Here is an 18,410-nt window from a genome sequence, read left to right as displayed (position 1 = left end):
AATGTGATTTTCTGGAGAAAAAAAATCTATTTTTGTCTGTCATAGTTGACGTGTACCTATGATGAAAATTACAGGCCTCTCTCATCTTTTTAAGTGGGAGAACTTGCACAATTGGTGGCTGACTAAATACTTTTTTTCCCCACTGTATAAAGTGAATGTGCAACTCCCCCTCCTATTCGTCTGTTTCTGTAATAATGTCCAACATTCTCACCTCTCATAACTATGCAACTCAATAGTTTTTCTCTGGAAATAAACAGGAAATAAAGGTTTGCATAAAAGGAGTTATTGTTGTGGATGTGTCTGTTTGTTGCTGAGGCTATGGATTAACTTTATTGTTACTACTGTCTTGTAACTTCCCTATATAGCCCACTGGATGACACAAGCTTACACGTCATTGATACAGGGTTTAGGCAGTACAATCAGACCCTGCTGAGACATCACAATACTCAAAGTTCATCCCAACCCAAATCTGATCATTTATTGAACATAGGCATCCCTTTATCAAACATACCAACAATACAGGCACATTTTTATCTTACACAGACAACCATTTCTACGTAGTATACAATATTTACAGATATACAAAGAAACACTAAATGTTCACAATTTCTAAAAAACACGTCATTAATCAGAACCTTGTACATGTGCATGTTGGCGCAAGTAAGGATTATTCCGATTACACACTGGAAATCTGTCGGCACACAGTGAATAGGTCTGACCACCTGAAAGTGCAAAAGTGAATCTATGATGGCATGTACAGTACGGTAAGTCGAGGGGACTAATGGCCCGCCCTTGACATATAATATGAAGAAAGGTTGACGTCACAGCACCATACTTGAGGATCATTTAACATTAGGTAAAATGCGAATTTCAACTGAATGGCACATATACTTTATCTACATATATTTTCATTAAGACATTTCACCCATGGAAAGTTGGATGAACATGTTGAACATTGTGCAATGCATTTCAATACTCACATAAAGATGTGGTCACATTACGACTTTACATATATAAACGTGGTCAAGTACAGCATGTATGGCTGTTTTCTCGCAACCTCATTGACAAAAAGACAGCAGAGGCACTTGGTGAGAGTCCTGTCTCAAAGTGCTCAGCCATGTGAAAAACCCACGCTTCATCCCAAACGGCCCCCCATTCCCTTGATAGTGCACTACTTTTACCCATTGGGTTCTGGTCAAAAGTAGTGCACTATAAAGGCAATAGGGTGCCATTTGGGACGCAGCCCAATACCAACTGTCGTCTCCAGCGACAGTGTTACACTACCACGTAAGTGGTCCCAGAGATACATAAAATGGCACAAGCCACACTGTAAATAACCTGTTATAGTAAATAAGGAGTGTTGTGTGTGTCCGCATGTTTGCGTCTATGCACTTTTGTGCCTATCTGAGTGTGCGGGCATGTGCGTGTGTTTGTTTGAGGTATGTATTGTTGTAGGTGTTTTGAATTGCACTTTGAAGAGGATTCCTCTTACATTCCCCTAACAGAGCTCCATGTAGATCCGCTTAAATCCATTCTGATAGCCCAACCCAATAGAGTATTAGCTTTTGGTCACGGTTTGAGGCTTCAAGGGTTTTTCTAGAACAATAAAATATACATAGTCAGACCATGACATACAGTTGAAGTCAGAAGTTTACATACACGTTAGCCAAATACATTTAAACTCAGTTTTTCACAATTCCCGACATTTAATCCTACTAAAAATTCCCTGTCTTAGGTCAGTTAGGATCACCACTTTATTTTAAGAATGTGAAATGTCAAGAATAATTTATTTCATCACATTCCCAGTGGGTCAGAAGTTTACATACACTCAATTAGTATTTGGTAGCATTCCCTTTAAATTGTTTAACTTGGGTCAAATGTCTCGGGTAGCCTTCCACAAGCTTCCCACTAAGTTGGGTGAATATTGGCCCATTCCTCCTGACAGAGCTGGTGTAACTGAGTCAGGTTTGTAGGCCTCCTTGCTCGCACATGCTTTTTCAGTTCTGCCCACACATTTTCTATAGGATTGAGGTCAGGGCTTTGTGATGGCCACTCCAATACCTTGACTTTGTTGTCCTTAAGCCATTTTGCCACAATTTTGGAAGTATGCTCGGGGTCATTGTCCATTTGGAAGACCCATTTGCGACCAAGCTTTAACTTCCTGACTGATGTCTTGAGATGTTGCTTCAATATATCCACATAATTTTCCTTCCTCATGATGCCATCTATTTTGTGAAGTGCACCAGTCCCTCCTGCAGCAAAGCACCCCCACAGAATGATGCTGCCACCCCCGTGCTTCACGGTTGGGATGTGTTCCTCCAAACATAACGATGGTCATTATTGCCAAACAGTTCTATTTTTGTTTCATCAGACCAGAGGACATTTCTCCAAAAAGTACGATCATTGTCCCCATGTGCAGTTGCAAACCGTAGTCTGTCTTTTTTATGGCGGTTTTGGAGCAGTGGCTTCTTCCTTGCTGAGCGGCCTTTCAGGTTATGTCAATATAGGACTCGTTTTACTGTGGATATAGATACTTTTGTACCTGTTTCCTCCAGCATCTTTACAAGGTCCTTTGCTGTTATTCTGGGATTGATTTGCACTTTTCGCACCAAAGTACGTTCATCTCTAGGAGACAGAACGTGTCTCCTTCCTGAGCGGTATGACGGCTGCGTGGTCCCATGGTGTTTATACTTGCGTACTATTGTTTGTACATATGAACGTGGTACCTTCAGGCGTTTGGAAATTGCTCCCAAGGATGAACCAGACTTGGCTGATTTCTTTTAATTTTCCCATGATGTCAAGCAAAGAGGCACTGAGTTTGAAGGTAGGCCTTGAAATACATCCACAGGTACACCTCCAACTGACTCAAATGATGTAAATTAGCCTATCAGAAGCTTCTAAAGCCATGACATCATTTTCTGGAATTTTCCAAGCTGTTTAAAGGCACACTCAACTTAGTGTATGTAAACTTCTGACCCACTGGAATTGTGATACAGTGAATTAGAAGTGAAATAATCTGTCGATAAACAATTGTTGGAAATTTAACTTGTGTCATTGTCACGATGTCAGTGTATGCGGTAGACTGAAGTCAGGTGCAGGACACCGAACTCAATGAAAAAACGTATCTTTACTTAACCACGTAAAGTAACAAGAGGCCTCCACGCAGTGAGGAATAAACCCGCTCACTCACGACATCGGCGAACAAACAACAAACATGCACAGAACACAATGGGAGCCACAGGGTTAAATAGGGGCGGAGTAATAACAAGATAGATAGAAACATATAACATAGATCGGCAGCAGCTAGTACTCCGGTGACGACGAACGCTGAAACCTGCCCGAGCAAGGAGGAGGGGCAGCCTCGGCAGAATCCGTGACAGTCATGCACAAAGTAGATGTCCTAACCGACATGCCAAAACTATAGTTTGTTAACAAGACATTTGTGGAGTGGTTGAGAAATGAGTTTTAATGACTCCAACCTAAGTGTATGTAAACTTCCGACTTCAACTGTAGTGTACAATACACTAATATTAGTCTTTGTTTTCAGGGCAGCAGCATACAACATCTAGACTACATAGTACAAAGTAAAAATAAACACTATTCAAATACACTAGCTCCTAGCTCCTGTGTAAGCATACATACCTCCATGACAGTGTGGATCCAGTTGAGCATTTCATCCACATTACAGTAGACCCCTGGTTGACCCTCTCTGGCACAGCCGATCCCCCAACTCACCACCCCCACCAACTGCCATTGTCCTGACAGGTACACCAGAGGACCACCACTGTCTCCCTACAACACATGACCCAACAATGGCATTAAGTACACTAGAATTACGCACTATACACGTATGCCAAAGGCCGAAGTTGAGGGTGGATTTTCAATATTCAATAGTGTTATAAAGTCTTTCCATTTGTTTTCTTACAGGACAAGGCATTGAATGTATTCATGCCAAACACTTTCTTAGTTTCTCTTCTGTTTTTCTCAAAGCAAACATTCCACTTTATACCTGACATGCATCCACTTTGCCCTCCAGGTAACCAGCGCAAAGCATTCTGGGAGTAATTGAGTCACCGTAGACAGCGGGACTGGAGCACTGATCACTGTCTATAAGGGGAATGATAGCCTTCTGGAGGACAGGAGACGCTTTACCTGAGGAGAGAGAAAAGGTGACAGAGGGGTGAGAAGGAGAAGAGGAGAAAGTAACTATTAACATTATGTGAGAATGATTTGAGTATATGTGCTTGTTGGATAGAGATGAAGAGGGTGAGAGAAAGGGAAGGGGTAGTTTTGTTTGCTGTATGCTCACCCTTCTCATGGAGGTGGCCCCAGCCTGTCACCGTCATTTGGTCTCCTGCCTTCAGGCCCAGGTTCAAAGGGGGCAAACACACGGGCCGACGAAAGTCTGGTGGAGGAAACAGAACTTTATTGACATGTACTTCCTCATAAATACATTACAGCCTACTCTCATTACAATCTAAATATACAGTATTTCCCTAGAGGGATTTCCCAAGTTGCAAGACTCATTGAAATTGACAGTTTGATCAATTGGCCACTAGAGGTTAGAATCTACCATGAATGCATTCACTCTTCCTAGAATTGAACTGCTTTTACAAGTACATATTTCCATATCATTATGTAGTGCGTAGTATTCATTTTTTAGAGTGCTGAGAAATGTTCTACATGGTAAGTCATTCAAAACCAGAATAGGTGGATGCGGGGCTTTTGTTATGTCTAGCCTTTGAGAAACCTGGAAACCTGGAATTGTCCAGCAAATTCAGTACCACAGTCTGTGTGTCGCTAAAATGTCATGTCGGGGAAGTGACATACTTCCTACAGTGATGGGTATGGTCAGCCTCATCATGGCCATGTCGTAGTCATTGAGGGCTGCGTTGTAATCTCCGTTCAGTATGATCTTGTCTACATACGAGCCTCCCAGGATGCCCATGTAGGTCCTCCCAGACACAACCCGCCAGCGACTCAGCTCCTTACTACTGTAGGACCAGGAGAGGGAAGAGATACAGGGGTTAGCAGCAAGGCTTCTGTCTCTATCTCCAGATGCTTAAGCCTATTATACGATTGCAGACTTTGTGGGATTTTCCATGTTGGATGGTCAGAGTTAGATTGTTTATGTCTGGTTAAGCTAGTTGTAGATATCTAGAGTAGATATTCACACATTCTACAGTGTATATATTGTGTATTGGATGTCCAGTGGTACTGACCCAGAGAAGCAGTGTGCTGCTGTGACGACCCAGCGTGGTGACACCAGTGACCCTCCACAGGTGTGTTGTCCGTTGTGTTGCAGGCTCACCTGCCATGGCCACTGTTCTATAGACGCTTCCACCCCCCCCACGATACGGTCCGATTGCCCCTGCTCTCCACAGTCTGATTCACACACAGGGGAAAGACAGTTTAGTTTCACTGAAGAGTTTTGTAAAGTACTAAAGTAGCATCTCAGGAGTTGCCTTGTACACTAAGGTAGTTTGACGAGTAAATGTACAATTAGCAGTGGGAGCGAACTCAAATGAGCCCTTTGGCAGTTAGCGTTGCTACCTGTCAGTTAAGTAACACACTCAAGCCAGTACTGACCCATTACAAAGTGGCTTGTTGCCTGGATCCAGTTTGCCTGCATTCTCCAGTCTCAGTCTCTCTGTCTATATCTCTTGTATAACTCAACTCCTAGAGAACTTGGATGATGAATATCACTCAAGTCTTTTCCCAATGAGCAGTCGGGGGGAAGGAGTGGGGGAGTCCATTAAAGGGGGACAGGGAGGTGACAGAGTGTGAGGTGGGGTAGCAGAGGCAGGGGAAGGGCTTACCGGAGCAGGTCAGGGAGATCACGGATTCTGAGTTACACACCTGGCTGGAATCAAACAAAGAGGGGAATTCAACACAAAGTACATACACACAGTACATAGACACATCACATGCTGTATGCAAAGAAACATACCCAAAACACGATTACCAAACATAATCGGTAGACAAAGAGTCTGATTCCAGAGTTCATCTTCAGTGTTGGTTCAGTGCCTGTCAGACATAATATACTCGTACTTCTTGTTTCCTCTAATTACGCAAAAAAAGGATTGGGAAAGAACAGAAACTCCAAAGTTGTATGTGTCAGAAAAACAGATAGTATGACACAGTCAGAGACACATATCGAGAGAGAGAGCGAGAGAGAGAGAGAGAGATGACACAGCCGTGAGAGACGATCAAAGGAAACAGAAGAAAATAAAAAAGAGTCCGGTTAATCTGTTTTTCCAGTGCCTTGGGCTGTTTTAGAGAGTAAACAGACAGGGCGGTGCCACCCCATCTGTAATCAGTGGCAGTCATGCATTCTATATGCCATGTCACAACTGCCTGAGCCTTAACTGCCATCTTAGTACAAACAGTGGCAGTGGAATGGGAGTGAACCAACACAAACACTGCATAGTGAACAGTGTGACAGTGATGCAGACAAAGCTGCATGGTCAACATAGTCATTTATTTATTTATTTTTATTTAAGGCAGGTCAATTAAGAACAAATTACTATTTACAATAAAACATAAAAAATAAGACAAGTACCATAAGTCAAGTACAGACAGAAGTACCCAAAGTGGGGATTATTTATTTAGACTTGATTCAATTCTCCATTTACTGCACTGATCAAGATCATATCCAACCATATTTGATACCAAGGCACTGTGTAATTTTTTTACTGATCCGTTCACCTTTCTGTTGAAACTAGATCTCATAGCTGGAAAGTGTCAGAGTGAATATCAGAACACAGTAGACAGTAACAGGCTCAATATAACCCATATTCTAATGCTTACCGGTCAATGACAGTCTGGTAAATGGGGGTGGTTTCGGCTGCGACCCTGACCCCTGAGAACGGTCCTGTCTTCAGGGACGAGGACAAGTTCCGCACTGAAATACTACTACTGATGGGTTTACTGTGGGAACGAGTGGAGACAGAGAGACATTTTCAAGACATTTAAGAGAAACTGAATAATGTAAAGGGGAATCTGTATTTAAGTTGCTCAGTGGTGAGTGAGTTAGGGAGGGAGGAGACCCACTAGGTGTAGCCCAGCTGTTGACAGGCTTTCTCTGTGTGCTGCTGGGTCCAGTCCTCACTACACACACTCCTCCATCCTGTCCCAGCACTGTAGATCTGGAGAACACTCTGCTCAGAGACCAGACGCACTGAGCACACAGAGAGAGAGAGAGAGAGAGAGAGAGAGAGAGAGAGAGAGAGAGAGAGAGAGAGAGAGAGAGAGAGAGGAGAAAGTAAGAATGAGATTAAACATATAGAAGTGACACAGAGACAGATGTATAAAGATTTATAGATGGAGTGGTGTGTGCCTTTCTGTGTGTTTGTGCATGTGTATGTGTGTGTGTGTTTACCTGAGAAGGTAGTGTTGACCGTCATCTTGGCCACACAGGTGAGCTCGTCCTCTCCTCCTGAACAGTCCGCCACCCCATCACACGCTTTGTCCAGGGGAATGAACTTCACCGACCGGGAGCAGAAGAAGTACTTACTGTTGATCAGCTGCGCGACTGGGGACAGAAAGAAAGGGGGGAAGGGGGATGAAAGGAGGAGAGACAGAAGATAGGGACAGGATATTATATTGTTTGCTGACTGAAATAAAACATTCAAAAAAGTTTTGTGGAAACAAATTCAATAATGTTGCTACGGTTTCATTGTGACTCATTGAGCATTTGTACAGGGGGATAAGTACTAGTATGTATTGTGTTAGCTAAGGGGAGGAGAAGGTGTAGAGATGGGTTGCGTCCCAAACGGCACCCTATTCTCTACATAGTGCACTACGTTTGACTGCACTACTCTTGATCCTTATGGGCCCTGTTCAAAAGTAGTGCACTATGTAGGGAATAGGGTGCCATTTGGGACGCAACGATGATGGATGTTGAAGCTGGACTCACTGAAGAAGCCAGCTGTGACCAGGATCCCCAGCGTTACCAGTACCATCAACACAGTGATCAGGACCCACTTCGTCGATGAGGACTTCTCTTTCTGGGAGTTCGGAGCCGTCATGGGCTTTCGTTTTTTACCAGGCCGGACTTCAACTGAGGGAAAAGAAGATAGAGACAGAACAATCAGGATTTTGGACCTATTTAAAACGTAGACACATGCAACTAAAGCAGAATTGGACAGTATAATATTGGATATTATGCAATACTTGTGCAATATGATTGCAAAATGAATCAATTCCACTACAATGCTTACCTTGTTGTCTAGGATTTAATGGTATATTGCTTTCTTCAGCAAGCCAGGTGTCAGTCTGGAGAGAGAAGACAGAATGAGACAAAGTGGATCGTAATGTGCTCAGTGCAGAATGTGGGACAGTGTGTAAAAGAGTGTGAGGTTCTAGGGTCTAGAGAGGGCGGCATGACAGATTGGATCAGGATACACACACGAAACACAGTGTGCCTCCCATCACAAAGTTGTGTTTGACTGTAATTCCTAGTGCTGTGGGCACAATTCCCAGGCCCGTCCGACACAGAGACCGAGATAGTCATATGACACAGGCTCAGGTGTGGGTGTGGTTCTCTGCTCTAAATGTAGTTGCTTCATGCTGTTCAGTTCCACTCCATTAAAAGACAATAGATCTTGAATGGTGGAGCATGTTATACAGTATTCTAATCAGTCACGCTATAAATCACTTAATTCAAGTTATGTAACTGACAACTCTGCCCCAGCTTTATATATCTATTGTTTAATAGAATATATGCTTGGTTAACTGTTCTCTATATGACAATGTGTTCATGATTGTAGAATCATTCAGGTGTACCGCAGCACAAGTACCTGCCATATTAACTGTCATGAGTCATAAGTCATTGCCTCAGTGAATGAAACCTGCTCACTGGTGAAACAGCCATCACGACCGAAAACAACAACATATCAAAATACCAATGACTGGTGTCTCAAACAGTCTGTTAGGTATCTACAGTATTGGCTATTTTGTCCAATCTCTCCAACTGGTCCACAAATACTGTACAAATCTGTCACCACACTAAAACATCACATGTACAGTCTACGGACTGTCATCTGGTCCTTCCTGACACACTCAGCAACAGTGAACCCAAGTCCTGCTGAGACTGAGGCTGTCCTAATATGGACAACACCATACAATACACTATCACGCAGATATGGAGGGTTATACTGTATGGAGAGACAGGTGGTGGCTATAGTGATGGACAGGGCTCTTAGTGGCTGGGTAAATACAGACAGTTCTTACCTGCTGTTGGTCTTTTGTAGTTAAAGTTCTCAGTGCTTTTGTTTAAAGATTTACCATTTGAGAAACAAAACAGGTTTTAAGGTTCGTTAAATATAACCCAAAATCAAAGAAGGTTTGTTTTAGTGTTTTATCTGTATGTGTTGACATCAAGCAGCATGGTAGTGAGCCATTCTCAAGTGGTATTTAAAAAATATATATATATATATACACACACAATGTCTGCTATTTTCAATTCAGTTTCCAGTGAAATCCCTTCATCTGCATCAAGTATTCCTGTCTATTCTCCATAGAGACAGTCTGGTCTAATTTGGAAACTAAAACAAAGGGATCTACCAACATAGAGGAGAAGAACAGCAAAACAACCACAACTTAGGAGAAAAAGAGAAGTGAGATATATATACACACTGTACATTTAACTGACTACAATCCTAAACCATTAAAGACGCCCTGTTGCTGAGTCGTTGGGAGCTGGGCTTAGAGATAAGGTTTGACACAAGTCACATACCTTTAGTGACCTGGGGAGGGGAGGACTGGTTCTCTATTGCAGGGTTTCCCTAACTCGGCCCTACCCCCCACCCAAATCATCATCAAGCTTTGATTATTTGAATCAGCTGTGTAGTGCTTGGGCAAAAAGCAAGACATAAGCTTTTTACCTGACTGGCTTTTCAAATACAGCTTGACAGGTAGCCTACACGTTTTGTGCTCTTGTAGGAAGCAGTAACTCTCCATTGCGGACCTACAATTATCTATAACTGGGCTAATAACTCGCAAAGAATATCAACAAACATGCACACGAGCGGCTCTGCGGTCTGATCTGAAAAACGCATTCAATCGCGGGTGATTGAAAGACCGCTCCTGGACTACACCCGCCAATATAATTCTACTCCGTTGCGCTCTGGCTCTGCCTGCAACAAAATCACAGACTCAATCTTGCATAGTTCGATTTATTCTGGTATGTTGCATTGAAAAGGGGCTGATATAATGTTGATTCGATCACAGAAAAAAAAGTGAATCTATACTATTGTGCGAACTCAGTAAAGTTCAATCGGTTGCCTCTCTGCGCGGCAGTTGTTCTGTGCGGCAGTCCTGGAGGAGGTGCGCGCGCAGTTTAGAGGAAACATTGCTCACTGTATGTGAATATTGATTTGAATGACACACAGAGAGAGAGAGAGATCCTGTATGATTTGCATGAGTCATGGAGACGCTGCTGGTTGATGGAACTCTCCACATAGATGTACTGTAAACAGGAACTAATCTAGGTCAAAATGAGCAGGATAAGGAAATATGGTTACAAAGAGAGAGAAAAAAAGGAGAGAAGGAAAGAATGGATGCAGAGTACAGAGGTGGGAGAAGAGGAAGGTCAGCCAGTTCAACTTGAATGTGACTATACACATCTCAGGGGGTGACAGCTGACTGACCAGTACCAAACATAACCAAAATACCTGCATTGTTTCATCAAAGGTGACCAGCAATATACAGTACATAGCAAACTATCGAAAATAGAGACTCCTAGTGAGTTGTAGACCACATATAAATTATAGGTCATTCCTTCCAGTTCTCTGCTGCCAATGACTGGAACGAACTGCAAAAAACTCTGAAGCTGGAGACTCTTATCTCCCTTACTAACTTTAAGCATCAGCTGTCAGAGCAGCTTACCGATCACTGCACCTGTACACAGCCCATCTGTAATTAGCCCACCCAACTACCTCATCCCCATATTGTTATTTATTTTGCTCATTTGCACCCCAGTATCTCTATTTGCACATCATCTTTTGCACATCTATCACTCCAGTGTTAATACTAAATTGTAATTATTTTGCACTATGGCCTATTTATTGCCTTACCTCCATAACTTACTACATTTGCACACACTGTATATGGATTTTCTATTGTGTTTTTGACTGTACGTTTTGTTTATCCCATATGTAACTCTGTGTTGTTGTTGTTTTTCCGCACTGTTTTGCTTTATCTTGGCCAGGTTGCAGTTGTAAATGAGAACTTGTTCTCAACTGGCTTACCTGGTTAAATAAAGGTGAAGTAAATAAATAAAAGGTCACTAACTGCAGGCCACACACATTCATTTGCTCAAATATATTACTTGAGGATCGCCTACTTTGCAACAAGATATCTAAAAACAACATTTTATAATGGCAGAGACACAACCCGAACCTGAATCACACAATCTATGTCAATGATGACCTCAGTGCAAGAATTCACTTTGACAGACAGTTGGTATTCATTTACAAGGGGGGTGGAATAAAATCCCAGAGAGAGAGAGAGACAAATACGCAGAGCGAGACAGAGACAGAAAGAGACAGAGAGAGAGAGAGAGAGAGAGAGACAGATGTATGCAGATGTATATGCATGTGTGAGGGAGCGAGACAGAGGTGTGTTCAGGTAGTTTGGCCCATTTGGCCCATGCAGGAGAGTGAACAATGGGACTAGACCCAGTTTGCATTGAGGAAGCACCTTGGGAAGCAGAGCTGGGTCACAGAAGGTTTAACCGATAAAATCACTTGGCATGTTTCGCTTTTGTGCATAAAAAGGTGCTCTCTCTCCTTTGTGGATTGTATTTTAAACGCTACACGTGAGTTTTAATCAAAGGCAGGGATCTCCAACAACACAGACACATTCATGCGCACACATAGGCATTCACACACAAACGCACACCAGTTTCCTACACAAACTGATCACTGATCACTTAGCCTTTCTGGCACCAAGATCCATAAAGCTGCAGGCTGACTACAAAAACTACAGATGTGTACAATCACAAAAACCCTAATATATGTCTATTTCACACATATGCAGTGCATTCGTAAAGTATTCAGACCCCTTGACTTTTTCCACATTTTGTTACGTTACAGCCTTATTCTAAAATGGATTCAATACATTTTTTCCCTCATCAATCTACACACAATACCCCATAATGACAAAGCGAAAACAGGTTTTTTGAAATGTTCGCACATTTATTAAAAATAACAAACAGAAATACCTTATTTACATGAGTATTCAGACCCTTTGCTATGAGACTCGAAATTGAGCTCAGTTGCATCCTGTTTCCATTCATCATCCTTCAGATTTTTCTACAACTTGATTGGAGTCCACCTGTGGTAAAATCAATTGATTGGACATGATTTGGAAAGGCACACACCTGTCTATATAAGGTTCCACAGTTGACAGTGCATGTCAGAGCAAAAACCAAGCCATGAGGTCGAAGGAATTGTCCGTAGAGCTCCGAGACAGGATTGTGTCGAGGCACAGATCTGGGGAAGGGTACCAACACATTTCTGCAGCATTGAAGGTCCCCAAGAACACAGTGGCCTCCATCATTCTTAAATGGAAGAAAATTGGAACCACCCAGACACTTCCTAGAGCTGGCCGCCCGGCCAAATTGAGCAATCGGGGGAGAAGGGCCTTGGTCAGGGAGACAGAGCTCCAGAGTTCCTCTGTGGAGATGGGAGAACCTTCCAGAAGGACAACCATCTCTGCAGCACTCCACCAATCAGGCCTTTATGGTAGAGTGTCCAGACGGAAATTTGCAAAAAGTCATAACCAATTTTTGATTTGTCATTATGGGGTATTGTATGCAGATTAATGAGGGGGAAAAAACGATTTCATCCATTTTAGTATAAGGCTGTAACATAACAAAATGTGGAAAAAGTCAAGGGGTCTGAATACTTTCCGAATGCACTGTAGATCTCACAAGAAATTAGATATTGTCAGCATAGACACCTTAAAATGAGGCAGTAATACTTTAACATGGTAATACTTTAAAATGCACCTGAGGATCGCTTGCTTTGCAAGGAACTATTTGCATATATAACAATTGTTCACTAAACACACAGACCGTACATTTATATACAGGTACACACAGCCATGTTATCCCATATGTTTTCTCTAAAGTCTCATCACTGTGAACCTGTAAACCACTACTCTACGAGTCCACAGTAAAAGCTGAGTGACAGGTGATCAATACTACTCCACAGGTGATTAGCCTGATCCCCTATTTTCCCAGACTGTAGTCTCCATCTCTACTCACACTCATGGTGCTGAAGTCTCCTCTCAGCTGGCCCAGACTCACAGGTCACAGGGTACAGAGGATGCACTGTCCTTCAGTCTCTGGAGCAAGTAGAACTCCCTTCAACAGTCTCTCCCTTCCCCTCGTCTTGTGCCTTCTCTCCCTCTACTTCTAAAGTTCTCCCTCTCACAACTCTGTGCCAGTACGTATGGTTATTCTCTCTTCCTTCTGTCTCTCTCTTTCTCTCTCTCCCTTCGCGTACCCTGTTCTTTGTCCCTCAATTCACAGGCAGTGAAACTTGATCTATCATGCGGGCTGCCTAACTTGTCCTACTGCTGTAAAAGTCTTCTGCTGTATTAATGACCGCTGGTGTGTTTCTGTGTGTATCGGTGCTGCTGAAATCCACTTGGATTTGTTGTGAGTGACCCAGCCCCTGCTAACAAAACAACACCAAACTATTATCTGTGATAGGACACCTTATGCCTTGCTCTCTCTACCTGCGTATTTCCTCTCTCTCTCTCCTCCCACAAACTACCTGTCCTGATTTGGTGGATCTATGTAGCTCTAGCAGTCTCTTTTTCTGTTATTCTACCTCTCATTCATGAATGTATGAAAAAAAAAAACACGCAAATACACACAGACACACAAGAACAGACACATGAGCACAGACTGACAAACACACATACACACGCGCACACGCTCACACGCTCGCACACACACACACCTTTAAACAAAAACACCTGATGTGTGTAATGAGTTGCCTTCGGGTGAGGGCGTGGGCCAGTCCTGTCATCTTGTTTTGACGGAATAATTAAGAGTCTGTTGAATAAGTCGGAGTTCCAGTTCCTGCTCTCTGAGCCAGAGGACATATGCCTCATAACCCAGGAATGCATACGTCACTTTGTTATACCATAACTCCTCTTTTGCAAAACCCTCCTCACTAGGGGATTTGACAATCATATTGCTAAAAGCTTGATATAATGTCCCCCCACCCCTCAGGATATATGTGGTACATGGGTGAACTTCCTGTAAATGTTTGAATTGTGCCAGTGGAGTAAAGAATCTGGCAGTTTCGTTGTACTGGATTCTCAACATTTCCTTCCTTCCAGTCAATGGTCAACAATAGGTCCACTTTTCTTTGATTTCAACTAACAGCTCCATTGCATACTGTAAGGGATTCATAACCCAATAACCTACTTTCCTGTGATCCAGTTCTGAACCATGCTGAATTGCTAGACAACATCGAGCTGGTAACAAATTAACTCTTACTTCAATACAGATCTGTGGGTTTGTGGTCATCCTATTAAAAATGATAGAGGAGTTATACCTGAGGTATACAATGTACTCAAGCAGTCAACACAGTCAAAACAGTCTATACAGTGGGGAAAAAAGTCTTTAGTCAGCCACCAATTGTGCATGTTCTCCCACTTAAAAAGATGAGAGAGGCCTGTAAATTTCATCATAGGTACACGTCAACTATGACAGACAAATTGAGAATTTTTTTTCCTGAAAATCGCATTGTAGGATTTTTAATGAATTTATTTGCAAACTATGGTGGAAAATAAGTATTTAGTCACCTACAAACAAGCAAGATTTCTGGCTCTCAAAGACCTGTAACTTCTTCTTTAAGAGGCTCCTCTGTCCTCCACTCGTTACCTGTATTAATGGCACCTGTTTGAACTTGTTATCAGTATAAAAGACACCTGTCCACAACCTCAAACAGTAACACTCCAAACTCCACTATGGCCAAGACCAAAGAGCTGTCAAAGGACACCAGAAACAAAATTGTAGACCTGCACCAGGCTGGGAAGACTGAATCTGCAATAGGTAAGCAGCTTGGTTTGAAGAAATCAACTGTGGGAGCAATTATTAGGAAATGGAAGACATACAAGACCACTGATAATCTCCCTCGATCTGGGGCTCCACGCAAGATCTCACCCCGTGGGGTCAAAATGATCACAAGAACGGTGAGCAAAAATCCCAGAACCACACGGGGGGACCTAGTGAATGACCTGCAGAGAGCTGGGACCAAAGTAACAAAGCCTACCATCAGTAACACACTACGCCGCCAGGGACTCAAATCCTGCAGTGCCAGACGTGTCCCCCTGCTTAAGCCAGTACATGTCCAGGCCCGTCTGAAGTTTGCTAGAGTGCATTTGGATGATCCAGAAGAGGATTGGGAGAATGTCATATGGTCAGATGAAACCAAAATATAACTTTTTGGTAAAAACTCAACTCGTCGTGTTTGGAGGACAAAGAATGCTGAGTTGCATCCAAAGAACACCATACCTACTGTGAAGCATGGGGGTGGAAACATCATGCTTTGGGGCTGTTTTTCTGCAAAGGGACCAGGACGACTGATCCGTGTAAAGGAAAGAATGAATGGGGCCATGTATTGTGATATTTTGAGTGAAAACCTCCTTCCATCAGCAAGGGCATTGAAGATGAAACGTGGCTGGGTCTTTCAGCATGATCCCAAACACACCCCCCGGGCAACGAAGGAGTGGCTTCGTAAGAAGCATTTCAAGGTCCTGGAGTGGCCTAGCCAGTCTCCAGATCTCAACCCCATAGAAAATCTTTGGAGGGAGTTGAAAGTCCGTGTTGCCCAGCGACAGCCCCAAAACATCACTGCTCTAGAGGAGATCTGCATGGAGGAATGGGCCAAAATACCAGCAACAGTGTGTGAAAACCTTGTGAAGACTTACAGAAAACTTTTGACCTGTGTCATTGCCAACAAAGGGTATATAACAAAGTATTGAGAAACTTTTGTTATTGACCAAATACTTATTTTCCACCATAATTTGCAAATAAATTCATAAAAAATCCTACAATGTGATTTTCTGGATTTTTTTTCTCATTTTATCTTTCATAGTTGACGTGTACAGTACCTATGATGAAAATTACAGGCCTCTCTCATCTTTTTAAGTGGGAGAACTTGCACAATTGGTGGCTGACTAAATACTTTTTTCCCCCACTGTATGTACACTACCAGTCAAAAGTTTGGACACACCTACTCATTCAAGGGTTTTTCTTTATTTTTACAATTTTTTACATTGTAGAATAATAGTGAAGACATCACAACTATGAAATATCATATATGTAATCATGCAGTATACAATTTTTTTTTAACAAATCAAAGTATATTTTATATTTGAGAATCTTCAAATAGCCACCCTTTGCCTTGATGTCAGCTTTGCACATTCTTGGCATTCTCTCAACCAGCTTCACCTGGAATGCTTTTCCAACAGTCTTGAAGGAGTTACCACATATGCTGAGCACTTGTTGGCTGCTTTTCCTTCACTATGTTGTCCGACTTATCTCAAACCATCTCAATTGGGTTAAGGATGGGGGATTGTGGAGGCCAGGTCTGAGTTAACTCTGAGTCTTCCATTCCTGTCGCGGTCCTCATGAGAGCCAGTTTCATCATAGCACTTGATGGTTTTTGTGACTGGAATGGAAGAAACTTGAAGAAACTTTCAACGTTTTTGAAACTTTCCGTATTGACTGACCTTCATGTCTTAAAGTAAGTTATTTGAGCTGTTCTTGCCATAATATGGACTTGGTCTTTTACCAAATAGGTTTTTTTCTGTATACCCCCTACCTTGTCACAACACAACTGATTGGCTCAAACGTATTAAGACGGAAAGACATTCCACAAATTAACTTTACCTGTTAATTGAAATGCATTCCAGGTGACTACCTCATGAAGCTGGTTGAGAGAATGCCAAGAGTGTGCAAAGCTGTCATCAAGGCAATGGGTGGCTATTTGAAGAATCTCAAATCTCAATATATTTGGATTTGTTTAACACTTTTTTGGTTACTACATGATTCATATGTGTTTTGATGTCTTCACTATTATTCTACAATGTAGAAAATAGTAAAAATAAAGAAAAACCCTGGAATGTGTAGGTGTATCCAAATGGTTGACTGGTACTGTATATTGTGTGTCTTTTCTTGATTTAAATGTATTTTGTGGTTGACGGGAACCATTTTATTGAAATCATTCATCATATGACCTAGGTTTCATGTGTCTTTCAACCCACATTTCTCCATTATTATTGTATGCCTTACCCTACCTTCTCCTTCCTGGTGTGATGTAAATCACTATTGTCCTTACTGGCAACCATGCCTATCTTACCCAGAAATGAGGCAGAAGGGGAAATGCTCCCATTTTTTTTTTCTTCTGATGATGATTAACATGTAGCCTAAGCTTCTTCCTGAGGGGAACTATTCACTCATTCTCAATCTCATCTCTTGACCCGTCTGTCCCTCTTTTCTATATCTATCCTCCCACTGTGCCCAACTGAGCAGCTCATATTGGCAGAGACAGCTGTTACAAACAGTGGTGTTAAAAAAGAATACAGCTACACAAAGGCGGTAAACATAAAATACTGTTAATTACATTTTTTCAACTCTTTCGTATGATGTTGTGCAAGGATTATTCAATCATTTGGGCCGTGTCTGTTTGTAAGTAGTGATTCACATGCAGATGGAAGGATGTGATGATCACACAGCATAGGGGCTGATTCTCGAAAGCTTCATGGGTTTGGTGAGTCAGGGTTTGTGATACAAAGGATCTGTGTAGACATAACTCGGACAGGAGAAAGGCAGACGTGGAGGAAATTAACTGAGAGAGTAAAAACAAACAACATCTTAAGTAAAACCAAGCTCATAAACACATGTATGAAAAGTATCTGGGAGGCCCAAAAGGCATGTGTGGGTGTGTTCAGCATTGGAACTTGGTAATGAGGGATTAAAACCGTCTCCTCTTTGGGAAAACCCTCATACCTTACAGGGCATGCATCCCAATAATCTCTCCTTTCTCCCCTTCGTGGGTTTGAAAGGAAATTACAGGTATATGGAAATTCCCTCTAGCCCAGGCCTACGTCAATGCAATGCTTTTAACTTTGTGGGGTGTAGTGAACAAGTACACACTTCAGGAGGAAGGAGAGATTATTTGCATGCAACAATGGAAAATCAAAATCAAATCACAGATGAACGTGCACAACGTGCAGTAGCACAATCAGCCAGCAGGTGTCCCCCTTATACAGACTGGGAGTCCCCCCTTACAGGTGGTAGGTATACAGATGAGTGTCAGGCCGACCATTGAAGCCTGTTGTCAACAGAGTGGGAAATGAACAACACATAATGCTGCTCT

At 42.4% G+C, this 18,410-nt stretch overlaps 1 protein-coding gene across 1 annotated transcript; it reads right to left on the bottom strand.

Annotated features, from left to right (window-relative positions):
* Positions 1-454: 454 nt before the first annotated feature.
* On the bottom strand, positions 455-13,855 carry LOC311101271 (transmembrane protease serine 4-like). Its single transcript, XM_084142402.1, has 13 exons — positions 13,274-13,855; positions 8,223-8,277; positions 7,919-8,062; positions 7,382-7,534; positions 7,054-7,180; positions 6,811-6,930; positions 5,820-5,863; positions 5,223-5,385; positions 4,831-4,994; positions 4,310-4,405; positions 4,010-4,152; positions 3,643-3,792; positions 455-1,596 (listed from the first exon to the last, which is right to left on the bottom strand). The coding sequence occupies exons 1-13, from the start codon at positions 13,277-13,279 to the stop codon at positions 1,585-1,587; spliced, it is 1,377 nt and encodes a 458-aa protein (XP_083998528.1). The 5' UTR covers positions 13,280-13,855; the 3' UTR covers positions 455-1,584.
* Between the last annotated feature and the right edge of the window lie 4,555 nt (positions 13,856-18,410).

The sequence above is a fragment of the Coregonus lavaretus genome, assembly GCF_964263955.1.
Source record: "Coregonus lavaretus genome assembly, chromosome: 26".
Lineage (NCBI taxonomy): Eukaryota > Metazoa > Chordata > Actinopteri > Salmoniformes > Salmonidae > Coregonus > Coregonus lavaretus.
The sequence above is the reverse complement of the archived record's forward strand: the minus strand, read 5'-3'. Positions and strand labels throughout refer to the sequence as shown.